At 37.5% G+C, this 14,762-nt stretch overlaps 1 protein-coding gene across 1 annotated transcript in view; it reads right to left on the bottom strand.

Annotated features, from left to right (window-relative positions):
* Positions 1 to 2,510, bottom strand: part of LOC126284079 (uncharacterized) — an 83,649-nt gene extending 81,139 nt beyond the window's left edge. Inside the window, exons 1-3 of the mRNA XM_049982710.1 lie at positions 2,048 to 2,510; positions 1,708 to 1,885; positions 1,399 to 1,553 (exon numbers count right to left, since the gene is read on the bottom strand). Coding sequence (XP_049838667.1) covers positions 1,399 to 1,553; positions 1,708 to 1,885; positions 2,048 to 2,102 — 388 coding nt within the window. The 5' untranslated portion in view covers positions 2,103 to 2,510. The remainder of the gene's footprint in view (positions 1 to 1,398; positions 1,554 to 1,707; positions 1,886 to 2,047) is intronic.
* Between the last annotated feature and the right edge of the window lie 12,252 nt (positions 2,511 to 14,762).

Below are 14,762 nucleotides of genomic sequence, written 5' to 3'. Positions count from 1 at the left end.
CCTTTAGAGAAGTAGAATATACAAACTGCCTCTCTCAAAGGACCATCAACAACAAAGGTCTGGTGAATAACACTACCCACACCTCCATCCACAAGAACACATGCACTAACCTCCATTTGCAGATCTTCCTGTATGGAATAAAGTAAAGACAGGGATTTGTGACTGCTCAACATGCCTATTTTTCAAATGGGGAGCCAAACAAAAATATCACAGGCAGCAAATAAACAGCACAGGGCAAAGTTCTAACATTCAATAACTGTCACATGCTACCTCCAAAGGTAAAATTCACCAGTTTACAAAGTAATTGAGAGAATCAAACTGAAATTGATATATCACATATGCACACTTGACAGCTCCCTAAAACATTGTAATAATAGTACAACAAACACAATTTCAAATTTATACCAGACAGTCAAGCAAAGTAAACTATTTCATCAAATCATAAAAAATCAACATGAAGTGCTGAGAGAGGGATGATGTATGTTTTTCTCGCACACTGGGTATTGGTGGAAATGTAACAAGTATTATGAGAATAATTCTACAATTAACCCGTAGCTACAGTATGAAAACACAGAATTAAAAAAACAATTCTGTGCTATAAATTATTTTAGAGATTAGGATCTAAATGAAAGGAACACTCAAGTATAAGTTTTATTATTAACCAATTGGCTTGTACAGCCGGTCGCAAGTTTCAAGTCCATTATCACATTGCTGGCTGTGGGACAGGCTGACAAGCTACAGATGCTTCTTTTGTGTTTCTTCTTCTCTATTAATAAATAGCATGAAATGTAATATATCGCTGGAAGCTGAGAAATGAATCTATTCAGTGGCGTATAAGAGACTCAATTTCATTTGATATTAATCAAGTTACAAGCAATCATTTTCGAGTTTTGTTAGGTTTAGCCCCCCCCCCCCCCCAAAAAAAAAAAAAAAAAGAGTCCCGTCAAGAAAGCTCACTCTAGATATTGTGTAGTGTGCAAAACAATGAAGAAGAAAAGTGATTTGCTGTATGAGTGTGAGAACTGTACTTTTTTCGGGTGTATCATACAAAATAAAAATTCTGAAAAGTATTATATTCACTCCTCATCACGTCAATAAATAATAACAGATTTATAAAGGATCCCAGTCAAAAAAATATAATATTTTGAGAAATTTATGTAAGATGAAATATGCTAATTTTCGTATAGTTATATAGTAAATATAGTGTTTACCGTACGGAAAAGATATAAGTAAGTCAGTGGGTTAAACAGCACCTCAACAATGACAGACTGATATACACAGACATAACTACGAAAGCAGATTTCAGAAAAGTTAAAACGTAAACTAAGGAATGAATCAGTGTTAGCGGATATCAACACCAACAATAACAACACAAGCGCTTAGTTTCCTTGTACTTACTGTTCTTCACACTAACAAAGGCGAATGCACTTAAGGTAACTCTTCCTAATTCCTCGACAGCTTCGCAAGTGTAGTTACCAGTATCCCTTTCCTGCAGGTTTTGTATTAGTAAATTTGCTTCGTTCCACATTTGTTTTATTTGTACTCGATGCTTACTGCAAATTAACCGAGTACATCTACGTTTAAGAAACACTCCAATGTTATTGTACATATGAATTCCTCAACTACTAATTAAAAGTATACACACTACACATTAAATGTAACTACATTTAGCCTCAGAGGCAGACACCATAAGAATAACAGAAGCACCTGTTCTGCGGGTTGAAGGGCAATCGCCAGGTTATGTTAAACATTGGTGTTGGTTTGTTCTCTTCAGATACAACTTTGCAGCTAACATTCAGCGTGTCTCCAACCCGTACAAAGAAACGGGCGATCTCCTGCAGCTGTGCTGGGATCACCGGCGTAGGTTGAAAAACTAACTCGTATCCTATGGAAGTTTACAAATACATAATAACTCTCTTACCATAGCAAAAAAATGAGTTATTCTTGTTACTAGACGAAAATAAATGACTTAAAATTTAAAAAGTTTCAAATACTACATACATAATATTAATTCCGACAGAAAACGTTCATAATAATTGATATTTACCTTTACATTGGCAAAGTATAGAGCATGTACACAACAATAACATAAATAAGGCCATGTTTAAAATCACAGCCAATGAGACAGAGATTCTACTGAAGCTGACACAAAGATGCAGATAACATACTGATTACGACTGAACTTTTTGGCAAATAAAACTCGCGATTCAATTATGTAAATGTTTACAGATAAGAAGCACAGAAACGTAATACGCAATCAAGCTCGGGAATAATCTGAACGCTTCCATTTGCATCAACGTGAAGCTACAGCATCATGGCAAACACGTAGTAGCAGATAGCCTATTTATTTGTGGCAAGTAGTTTATTTGCACCGATATGCTTGTAGTTAATTCATGTATTCGTGACATTTCCTGGGCAGCCCTAATGATTAATCGTAGATGCCTAATATAAGCTCAAAGACATGCAATAAGAATAATATGTGGTGTTCCCCCCACGACCATCTTGTAAACATTTGTTTAAGGAGCGTTACAGTACATTTATTCCTTCATGAAATTTATTATAAATAGTCCACTGCAGTTAAAGAGGAACCATGATGTACACAATTACTGCACAAGAAGAAAAAATGACATTCATTACTCCACACTGAGGTTGTCTTTAACACTGCAACCAAAATTTTTATTAATAGCCCCACGACATAAAATGTCTGAAAGACAAACAGATAAAATTTGAAGAAAAACTAGAAAGGTTTCTCACAAAAAATTGCTTCTATATCGTAGAAGAATATCTATTATTGTAATGCGCAAAAGGTAGCGGGTAACAACTTGTAACTCGCTTCAGTAGGCTAGATTTTTTTTAAAAAATTAAACGTCTAAATGTTAAGCATGTAACCTTATTTACAAATTAATTTGTGATTCGAATGTAGAATAACTTGTTTGGCACCATTATGATTTATAGGGCAAATCATCCATGGAACATGAAACTAACTAATCACAAATTGGACACCAGATTGCTGCGCATTTCACAGTACAAGGCAGATCTGCATGTAACGACTTGAAAATGTCCGCCCACATCTCTTCTGCACAGACTGATCGTTGGGTGTGGACAGGAGATTTCAGCAGCTACGAGACAGACTTCAAAGCTGAATGGGGAGGTTAGCAAAACAACTCAAATACATAGATGTAAATTACATCTGCGCAGACAAATAATAGTGTGTGGACAAAAGAGCGCCCTAAATCGTCGCACGCAATTTCGTTGTCGCAGAATCACTGCAAACCTTGGGCGCTGTTCCTCCTCCATCCCTGAGATCGACACAACAATTACTGATTCCATTTCGGTTCTTAGAATTGAGAAAAATCTTAAAAGGTACTAGCGATGCTGCTTCTGGATATGACGATATACACTATGGGAAAGCTAGTCAATCTGCAGGACAAAGCTTTACATTACCTGACCGACATTCACAATCAGATATGGGAAAACGCCAAATTACATGCCGACTCGCACAATTATGTAATTGATACAATACTCAAACCTGCCAAATACCCAGATTTAGCCAGTTCATATCGTTTACTCACTCTTTCTTCGTGTGCGCTCAAAACTTTAGAAAGAATCTTGAAACGCCGATTGGACTGTTATTCGAGAGTAATTCCCTTACTCCAGGTTCACAATACGTATTTCGAAAAGTAAGAGGTTCAATTGACAGCCAAAGTCTATTAATTATGGACGCAGAATACAACTGTTTCTAATCGCTACTGTTTTCTGATGTTTCCAGTGTGTATGACAGCATGAATTTGAACATTTTTATACAGTAGCTCCAGTCGATGGGTGTTCCATATTTCATTATTTGTAAACATTACTCCATCTTTTGGCAACATCTAATATCTGTAATACAATAGGACAATATCTTGTACAGACCACACGTGGTCCACAGCAGAATGCTGCAAGGCTCCATTTTGGTCCTGTTCTCTATTCACTGTAAAAATCCCAAATTAGGTTGAAGATATCTGTGTGTACACTTTAGCTCTCAGCCTGATAATAGCATTATTACGGTTGGACTGAGTGCAGACGTGCTCTTCTCGTAGACATACAGATCTGCTCGGCACCAAGTCTTCAGTGATTATCTTTACACTGCAGTGATGGACAAAACCAACACCCAAATACAAGTAGGACCTTTTACTATTCACTTTAGAAGCACAATGAAAAGGCTTGGGCTCGATGTCGACAGCAGACTGATGAGGGTGCACCACATATTTATTTATTAATTTATTTATCCATATACAAATTTCTTTCTATGGATGTCGTCATTATACATACATATGTACACTATTTTGTCACATAAGATAATGAAATACAAGCTATGTATAATAAATTCATTATATATTATTCAATTCATTATCATTATCATTATATATTATTCAATTTATCATTGAATTATATAATACAGAAGAACCTGCTTCAAACAAAAGAAATAGATTACAAGACACCTCTAATACTTGTATGGGTAAATTACAATCTAAAATGTCCACTTTATAATTGATTAACCTGAATATTTATTTATGCCAATTTTTTGCTGCATGAATTCTCTAATCGAGTAAAAACTATTTTTTAACAAATTTTCTTTCAGGAATACATTAAATTTCCTTTATGTTTTTGATTTCTTTTGGTAATTTATTGTATATCTTGTATACCTTGGTAAAACATAGTGGTTTGGGTTTTAGTTTTATTCGTTCTACCTAGGTTCAGGCAATTACTGTTTCTGGTTTGGTGATCATACATGCAGCTGTTTACTAAATATTGCTCAATATTTTTTGTGAATTAAAACTGTAGTTTGTGAGATATATTCACTTGAGTTTGCCAGAATACCCATTTTTTAAATAGCTCACTGCAGTGTGCTCTTTTGTGACTTTTGATTTGAACTTAGAAATCTCTTTCATTATGTTAACCAGGATATGTAATTGCTAGCATACTTTCACTCAGCACTGTCCTGTGCCATAATATTTGAACAAGTGTAAGTAAAATTAAAAAAGTATCTATTATACAGAAGAGTGCAGCCAGAACATTGTGTAAAATAGATACAGAATATCTTGGACCAGTGCCTTCAGGGGCGTAGGCATTCTCATACTTGTGAGTCAATACGTATATTCCTATTTACTCCTTCTTCAAGATAGTGTGTATAGATTACCATATGTGAGGTACTATTTCGCTCAGTGCTCGTTTGGATATCATAATGGAGTTGAAAATTTTAAATCTTTGTCACTTCTTCCTGTTGCCAAAAATCTCATTTTCTCTCTCAGTCGTTCATGTCGTGAAAGTACTCTCCTTATACATATAGTTTGCAGTATTATATGAAAAGTTATAAGAGTCATTACATGTCTCGGTTTCTATCCGCAAATAATTTCGCCAGGTCGTTAGGTACACGGTGAAAGTTGTGGTGTTTTAACATTTGAAGTCCGTTGTTGCTTAAGGATCCACTGTCTTGAAAATTTAAACGGTTATTTGCATCTCTGTTAACATTTTTTTAACTAGTTTCGAACACAGGCCACAGCAGAATTTCATGCCTTACGAGTTAGTGGCCTGAATTGAAATTGCGAAATAGTTGCCGTTTACCACTGATGGTATGGTCCTTGCCGACAGACATCGAGCCCGTGGTAGATTGAAAGAAGAACGTAGGAATATTAGGGTTTAACATCCTGTCGACAACGAGGTCATTAGAAGCGGACAATAGATGGAAACAGTGTCATGTGGATGCACGAGATTTGCGGCGAATTATTACATGATCAGACGTCTACGCAGACAGACCGGGGGGCTAGAGTCTAAGTTATTGGCCGATTTTTTTGTGAATGTCGCTAAAATGAGTTCGACAGAAATCGATCGATTTCGTTGTAGTGATACAGTGATCTGTAGTGTAGCCGAAGATCTAGGTTAGGTGGAAAGGTGATGAACTGGTTGTGAGCTGGCGAAAGTAACAAACGTGAATGTAAAATATCGAGGCGTGGGCGGGGGGGGGGGGGGGGGGGGGCATAATGCTAGCGCAGAACACAGATTTTTCGCCGTACTGCGCATGACGTCAGCGTCGAGAAACTCGGCTCAGTTCGCGCGCGCTTTCTTATGTGTTGAAGCAAGTAAGTTTTGCGTTGTTGCTGTTTGTTATCGTGTTGAATCAAGATTATTCTTTCTGCGACACTTTAATAATGCCGAATTGTGCCGTGGCTGTGTGTCAAAGCTCGAATCAGAAGACTAAAGGGAGTAGTGTTTTCTATCATAAGTTTCCAAAAGATCCTGAAACATGTGCTTGGTGGGTTCAGCGCTATAGAAGAAATGATAGTATTAACATTTAAAATGCTACTATATGTAGCGTACATTTTAAAGAAGATTATTTACCGGATCTCCAAGCTCAATTAATGAAACTTCCGACAAAGAATATCTTAAAGCCTACTGCAGTTCCTTCATTGCACCTCATTAAAGCCACATCTGCAGCTGCTGCTGCTGCTTCGTCTTCTGTCCAAGAAAGAAATGACACAAGGAAAGATCGTGAAACACGTAAACGTGCACTTAACAGACTAGCTTCACTGTCACCGAAGAAAAAAAAGTGGCTCAAAGCACAGAAACTGAAAAATGCCGCTTTAAGGATGAAATGAAGAGACTTCATAAGGAATTATCGCTCCAGACAGAAAAAATAAGCGTTTGATATCTGAAAACAACACACTGAGAACGAGAAACAAATTACTGGCTCATGCATTAAGCAGACAGAAAAAACTATGCCATAGTCTTCAGTATCAACGAAGTAATAAAGTGAGAACTAAAGTACACCAAGTTGTAAAAAAAAGTGTTTACGAACGCACAAATTGAATGTCTTCTGAAATCAAAGAAGAGCACCCATTGGACCCAGGAAGATACAAGCAAAGCGTTGCTTCTGCGCTCTCTGTCCAGAAAACTTTTATTTATTTAACAAAATATAATGGGAATACCATTACCTGGATTTTCTACGTTAAAACGATGGATATCCAATTATTTTCGTTGTGTTCCCGGAATTTTGACTGATGTATTGTCCTTAATGAATAAGCAAGCCACAAACTTAATTCAAGCAGGGAAGATGTGTGTGTTAAGCTTTGACGAAATGAATGTGGACAGTCGTATATGCTACGACCAAGAAACTGACACCATATACGGACCACATTGCCAGGAAAAGGTTGTTATGGCACGTGATTTCTGTGGAACCTGGAAGCAGCCCGTATATTATAACTTTGATACTACGATGAATCGAGATTTACTGATCAGTATCGTCAGAGAGACGCAGGAAGTAGGATTTGTCGTAGTTGGTATACTGTCTGATATGGGGGGTAAAAATGGGAAAGTGTGAAAGGAATTCCACATCGACTACACAAACACGTTCTTCACCAAACCAGATGATGAAACGAAACGTGTTTGGGTATCTGCTGATGTACCACATATGGTGAAACTTCGCAGAAACCACCTTTAGATGATGGTTTCTCATTAAGTGACAGAAGAATGATAACAAAGCACGTAATCGAGCAGCTATTGTGGAAAGATAATGGAGAACTGAATCTGTGCCCTGAGCTTATTGCTCATCATCTGACAGTGTGGAAGAGTTCGACAGCGCGTTCATCTTGCTTGCCAACTCTTTTCCAGCAATTTCTTTTGTAATGCCTGAAGAAAAAGACGCGGCAGAATTCTTCAAATTGGTGAACGACACTTTTGATGTTATGAATTCGAGGGTACCTGTCGGCAAACGACCAATTTCAAATGATTTGGATTGTGTAAGGAGACGCAGGAGGAAGTTCATCGCAGATTTTACTCCGTCTATGAAAAAATGAGATGGAGAAACTTTACTTCCTGTCCAAAAGGGATTACTCACCTCGATTCGGTCACTGCTGGGTTGTTTTTCTGATTTAAAACACGGCTACGGTTTGAAGTATGTATTGACCTCAAGGTTCAACCAAGACTGCCTTGAAAACTTATTTTCCCAGATAAGAGCAATTGGCAGATCCTATGGTCATCCCTTACCAGTGGAATTTAAAAGCTGTTTGCGTATTTTAGTTATAAACAAAATTTATTTATTTAATTATTTCTTGTTCTGGTGATCCATGTTGTGAATACATCACAGGATATGGAATGTGTCAGTTTTACAAACTTTTTGTGATATTTTGTAAGTATTGCTATTATTCATATTAAAATTATATGGCTTAGATTAACGTTACAAATTAAAATCACAAAAAATAAATGTTACAAAGTTAAGGATTACAGACTCTATACACGTACATACAGAAAATATACTACTGAAAACTTAAGATAGATATATAGGATCACAAATGAAGAGTGGGAAATGTATCTGAGACTTATCCGTAGAGGTACTAGGGTACTATTCATCGTGGTTCAGGAACTCTTCTATAGTATAAAATGACCCTTGCAATAGGAAATGCCTTAAGCTTTTCTTAAACGAGAACTCTTCATCTACTAAACACTTAATTTGTGAAGGAAGGGCATTAAAAATCTTACAACCACTGAAGTGGACCCCCTTCTGTACCTTACTCAGGTTTGCATGCTCATAGTGGATATCATCTTTTCTTCTAGTATCATGATTATGATAAACACTATTAGGTTTGAAGAGGGGCTTTATCTTCCTTATGAAACACATCAAGGAGAATATATATTGTGCAATGGATGTGAAGATTTGAAGTTCTTTAAAAAGATTTCTGCATGTGGCTCTAGGATGGGCTCCACTCATGATTCTTATGGCTCTTTTCTGTGCAGATAGCACTTTCCTAGCAAGTGGCTGATTTCCCCAGAATATGATTCCATATGCCATAATGGCATGAAAATAACCATAATAAGCTGATTTACTGGTTTCTATATTTCTGTAAGAGCAGATAATGCGTAAAGCATAAGTTGCCGAATTCAGCCTTTTGCAGAGATCCAAGATGTGGTTTGACCAGTTTAGTTTGCTATCTATATGTAAGCCAAGGTACTTTGTACTATCGACCTTAGCTATCTGCATGTCACCTCGTTTTTGTTCTTGTTCATCTTCTTTAGAGACTGTTTGAAACTGGACATAGTTTGTTTTACTGTGATTAATAGAAAGACCATTTACATTAAACCAGTTCACAATATCACTAAAAACCTTATTAGCTGTCACCTCAAGTTCATCCATTGAGTTATCAACCAGTAGCGCAGTGTCATCAGCAAAGATGGTGAATTTACAAAAATCTGTACATAGAGGAAGATCATTAATAAAAATAATAAAAAGTAGGGGCCCAGAATGGAGCCTTGAGGCACGCCACAGGTGATTGTTCCCCATTTCGATGATGCTGATGCACCTTCTTGACTATCCAGTACAACTTTCTGTTTTCTGTTTGAAAGATAAGAATGGAGCCACTTCCCTGCTGCCCCACTTATGCCTAGATATGAAGCTTTATGCAAAAGTATTTGGTGACTGACACAGTCAAACGCTTTTGAGAGGTCACAAAATATTCCAACTATCTTCATCTTTTTGTTGATGGACTCCAAAACGTTGGCAGCAAATGCAAATATTGCATCTTCTGTTGATAACCCCTTCTGAAATCCAAACTGACTTTTACTGATGATCTTATATTCAATGAGGTGATTAACAATCCTGGCATGCATTAGTTTCTCTAAATCCTTAGAAAAACTCGTCAGTAGTGAGATTGGCCGATAGTTAGCAGTATCTGCCTTATCTCCCTTTTTATACGGAGGTTTCACAACTGCATACTTAAATCTTTCGAGCACTATTCCTTGCTTAAGTGACGCATCAAAAATGTGGCACAGGATTCTACTTAAGTGGCCGCAGCAGTCTTTTAATAGAATGAGATTTTCACTCTGCAGCGGAGTGTGCACTGAAATGAAACTTCCTGGCAGATTAAAACTACCGGGCGTGAGTCGTGCTTCGGTAGCTCAGATGGTAGAGCACTTGCCCGCGAAAGGCAAAGGTCCCGAGTTCGAGTCTCGATCGGGCACACAGTTTTAATCTGCCAGGAAGTTTCATATCAGCGCACACTCCGCTGCAGAGTGAAAATCTCAATCTGGAAACATCCCCCAGGCTGTGGCTAAGCCATGTCTCCGCAATATCCTTTCTTTCAGGAGTGCTAGTTCTGCAAGGTTTGCAGGAGAGCTTCTGTAAAGTTTGGAAGGTAGGAGACGAGATACTGGCAGAAGTAAAGCTGTGAGTACCAGGCGTGAGTTGTGCTTCGGTAGCTCAGATGGTAGAGCACTTGCCCGCGAAAGGCAAAGGTGCCAAGTCCGAGTCTCGGTCGGGCACACAGTTTTAATCTGCCAGGAAGTTTCAGTATTTTAATAATTTGCTAGATATGTTGTCAACTCCAGTGGAGTTTTTACTTTTCAGGGATCTAATTATTCTTTCAATTTCTGGAATAGTGACTGTTGTTATTTTGATTTGTGGTACTGTGCCAGGTACGCTGGCTTGCAGAAAACTAATGGCTTGATATATGGAGCCTTGCGATCCAATTTGTTCTGTTACTGTTAAAAAATGTTTGTTGAACATATCAGCAACTGTTTTTGGATCACTAACAATATGATCCTGATTTTTTATTTGAATATTTTCACTGTGAACTGCACTTTTCCCCGTTTCCTTCTTTACAAAATTCCAAATAGTTTTTACTTTATTGTTCGAGTTATCAATTTCTGCCTTTAAGAACATGTTCTTTGATGCCTCTATGGTTTTGTTAAGAATTTTACTGTACAATTTGTAATGCTTAATCTTATGTGAGTCATCTGATGTCTTGGCTCCTGCATAAAGCTCCCTTTTTGTTCTACAGGAAATTTTGATGCCCTTTGTAACCCAAGGCCTGTGATCTGATTTATACAGATTTTCTCTAATTAACTTTGTAGGAAATTTTTCTTCAAAAATACTTGTAATCTCGTTGATAAATATATTAAATTTGAAGTTTACATCAATAGCAGCATACACAGAAGACCAGTCCATGTGCTGTAGTTTATGTTTAAAGTTTTCCATGTTGTGTGTGTTTGTAATCCTAATGTTTTTCCAAATGAAATTTACTCTCCTTTGTACATTTATTTGGTTTATGGTGAGGAACTGTCCATTATGATCAGATAGGCCATTTGTAATATTTTTTTACACTTAAATTATTATATGCATCCTTATCTATAAATATATTATCTATTAATGTACTAGAACTGGCTGTTACTCTAGTTGGACTGTTTACCACTGACACTAAATTGTAAGAGCACATCAGGTGTTCAAGATCTGTTCTATTCCTGTTTTCTGTTAAAAAGTCCACATTAAAGTCACCCATTACAATGACTGAATTAGTTTTTCTAGAGAGGCGGAACAAGAGTGATTCAATATTTGCCATAAAAACGTTCAGATATCCAGCAGGAGCCCTGTAAATTGACAGCACAATAACTGTTGCACTGTCTGTTGTTATCTCAATACCACACACCTCAATGTGCTGTTCCAGACAATATTTGCTTAAATCTAGAGATTTATATTATTCCTAATAAATATTGCGACACCACCCTTTCCCATACTAGATCTACAATAGTGGGCAGCTAAACAAAAGTTTTCAATCTGTAACATGTTGATTCCGTCTGTGATATGATGTTCAGAGAAACACAATATATCAGGTTCACTTCCACACTCTTCATCACTTAGGTGAATTAGCAGTTGGTCTATTTTATTTTTCAGACCTGTTATATTTTGATGAAATACAGACAAAGTTTGAGACTTGCTCACCTTTACATTTGTATATTTGTTTGTGGTATATTTTCTCAGTATACTAGTTAGTTCTGCTTGTGGCGCTGGAGTCCCATGTTTAATACACGAGAGAGATGTTTCACATGATTTTGACTGTTTTTCTCTCGTGTCACTCAACATAAATAACGCTGAGTTACCTTTCTGTTTCGTGTAGGACGAGCTGCTGCTTCCGCTGTGTGTGGTTCAGCTGCTAGTTCTCTTACTGAAGGCACTGCTATTTCAGATGATGATGCTGTTTCAGTTGATGATGATGTCGGTTCCACACAATGGGATAGGTGGTTTGGCCATAAAAAGTTTTTGCAATTAAACATGCTACACTCATTTGCATTTTCAGTATGTTTTACACTGTATTTGTCTTTGGGTACAATGTTTTCCTCACTGATGTTTGGTTCTCTATAACTGAGTGGTATTATGGGCCCACTTAGTGATTTTTCTGTCATTACAGTCTCTAATATGAAATTTGTGATTTCTCTCCTCCCAAGATTGTTTGGGTGAAACCCGTTTCGTGTATAAAACTTTCTGTGAAATTCGCTTGCTTTAATTATCGTAATATTTGCGAATTTTGAGCACAGTTTGTAGATCTGCGAATTTACGCTGGTTACTTCTGTGTTTACACATGACCAGTTTGGAAGATCATGTCTGAAAGGCACATCCACTAAAAACACTTTCTTCGATACAATGCACGGTAATTTGGCTTTTAAAGTTTTTATTAGATGTTGGCTGTTGTTGCAAGCAACATCGTTTGTTCCTGTTGCAGTTACCACAATGTCAGAGGTGCAAGATTTGGGGGTGTTTTGGTTAACGTTTTTGAGTACGAAACTTGCATTGGCTTGAGGGTAAACGTAGCCTAAACATCCAATCTGAGCGTTTTCATTTAATAGTTTAGATAAATTGCGTCCTTGGCTGTCACTTAAGATAACAGCCTTGAGCTTTTGGCCATACGATTTTTGTTTTTCATCAAATTTCGTGTTTACTACCGCTTTGTTTTGGGAAGTACTAATAAGTAACTTTGGGTTTGTGGGCGGTGGTTGCGATATTTTTGGTTGAATATTAGTTTTAGATGACAATAGACGTGGTTGCACTTTACCGTTTGGGGTGATATATATATTTTTCCTGGAATTCTTATTTGCAGCACTAGAATCATGGTCCTGGTTTACAGTAACATGCTTGTTATTACTGGGATTCCTAGCCATATGTGGATAACACGAACACAATACACTGTCTTTGCGGCCATCACTTTCACTTTTGGGCAGTTTCTTCTCTACTTGTACGCATTTTTCCATGTGGTCTTCGTATTCCGAACGTGTTGCAGCCAGATCTTGTTTCAGTACACTAATTTCCTTCTTCTGTGCCACCAAAATAACTTCGACATTGCTTACTTCTAAGCACTCAGCAGATAATTTTCCCGTCACTATCTTGTGATTCTTCAGGAGTTCTTCGTGCTTAGAACGTAATGCAGCTAGTTCTTCTTTCACTGTAGTGAATTCCTTTTCCTGTAGTGTTAGGGAATCCTTTAATTTATTTTCTGCTAGACGCTCAACACACGTTCGGTATTGCCACTGGTCTCCATCGTTTATGAGTTTAAGGTTTATTTTCACGCACTTATCGTGATACCAACACTTGCATTCTGTGCATAGGATACCTTTCATTACCTTTCTGGGGCACATATTACAAACGGAGCGATCACATAATAACGAAACTGAGAGACGATCTTTTTCACTACCTTTACTCGGCGCCATCTTGAAACATGATTGCTGACATTCAGTTACGCCGTTCTTGTCCAGTCTCCCCGGAAACTGATACAAAATATTTGACTTCCAACATGTTTACAGGACTTGTGACGGGCATTGATGAAACGTTGTCAATGGCAGAAGGTGATCAACAAATGAGGGACATTACACTACATGACTTAATTGTTCCACCTTTGATAGAAGATTCAGAGTGTTCTCTATAAGGTCTCCGCTACATCGCTGGATATATTGCCTCCAGGTGCGTCTCCGTTGACAAATGACTTGGTCATCCTAGTGGTAAGACACTTGAAGTGTCGAAAGACCATGCAAGTTCTGGGTGGATTGAGAAACTGTCTCGTGGTGGCTTAACCATCCCTTCAGATAAGTGGTTTGATGTTGTTAAGCAGTTAGACGTGCTTTTTTTTTTAATTTTCATGGCAGCAGTCTGTGCAAAGACGGCAATGTGATCAGAAACCTGACGAGACTTTTAATTGGGAAGTTTCCAACTATTCCTCAAGAGGTCATCACAGTGTACGCTAAAACCAGAACCTTCATCCGGTTAAGGCACTTCAACACATCTGCAAAGGCACAAAGGGACAAACAGCAGCAGCAGAAAGCAGCACACAGGTGGAGAGCTTCTGCAGTCCCCTCCAGATCTTATTACGGAATTTAAATTCTTCTTAACATTTTTGAATGTAAGTTCATTAAACCAGTCTTCTGTATCATTATGTGTAGTAATGTCTCAACTAACTAAACGTATGGTTGTTGCTTAATACCTGCATGAAAAAGATGGTACACACTATTGTCGATTGTGATGCACAAAATGTGTTTAGTAAACTGAAAGCTCTTGTAATTGTTGCGTTTACAGTACCATTAAAATTGTAAAATAAATAAAAAGGGACTGAATCATACCAGATTGTTGCTATCTAACAAAAAATATTGAGTAATAGAATATAAATTGAGGGGAAGCCACAAATCTGTAGTTTTACTTTTGTCATTACCAGAGAGACAATATAAGAGTTTCACATTCGTAGCAGGTATTAACATTCAGTCCCTGTATTGGTAAGTTTCGATCGAATCCATAATTCATTATATTGACCTTCACGTTTCGTAAATTAATGTTATCTTTTAAGCCCATAGTGCCGTATGCGAACGTCTAATGCTGCTGACGCTTCTCGACAGTGACGTCACAAGGAAGCGCCCGATCGCTGCCGAACACATTGGCCCAACCTTCTATGTAGCAACCTGGGTAAAATTTAGGTTGT

The sequence above is a fragment of the Schistocerca gregaria genome, chromosome 8 (assembly GCF_023897955.1).
Source record: "Schistocerca gregaria isolate iqSchGreg1 chromosome 8, iqSchGreg1.2, whole genome shotgun sequence".
Taxonomy (NCBI): Eukaryota; Metazoa; Arthropoda; class Insecta; order Orthoptera; family Acrididae; genus Schistocerca; species Schistocerca gregaria.
This window is presented reverse-complemented; position numbering and strand designations above follow the sequence as displayed.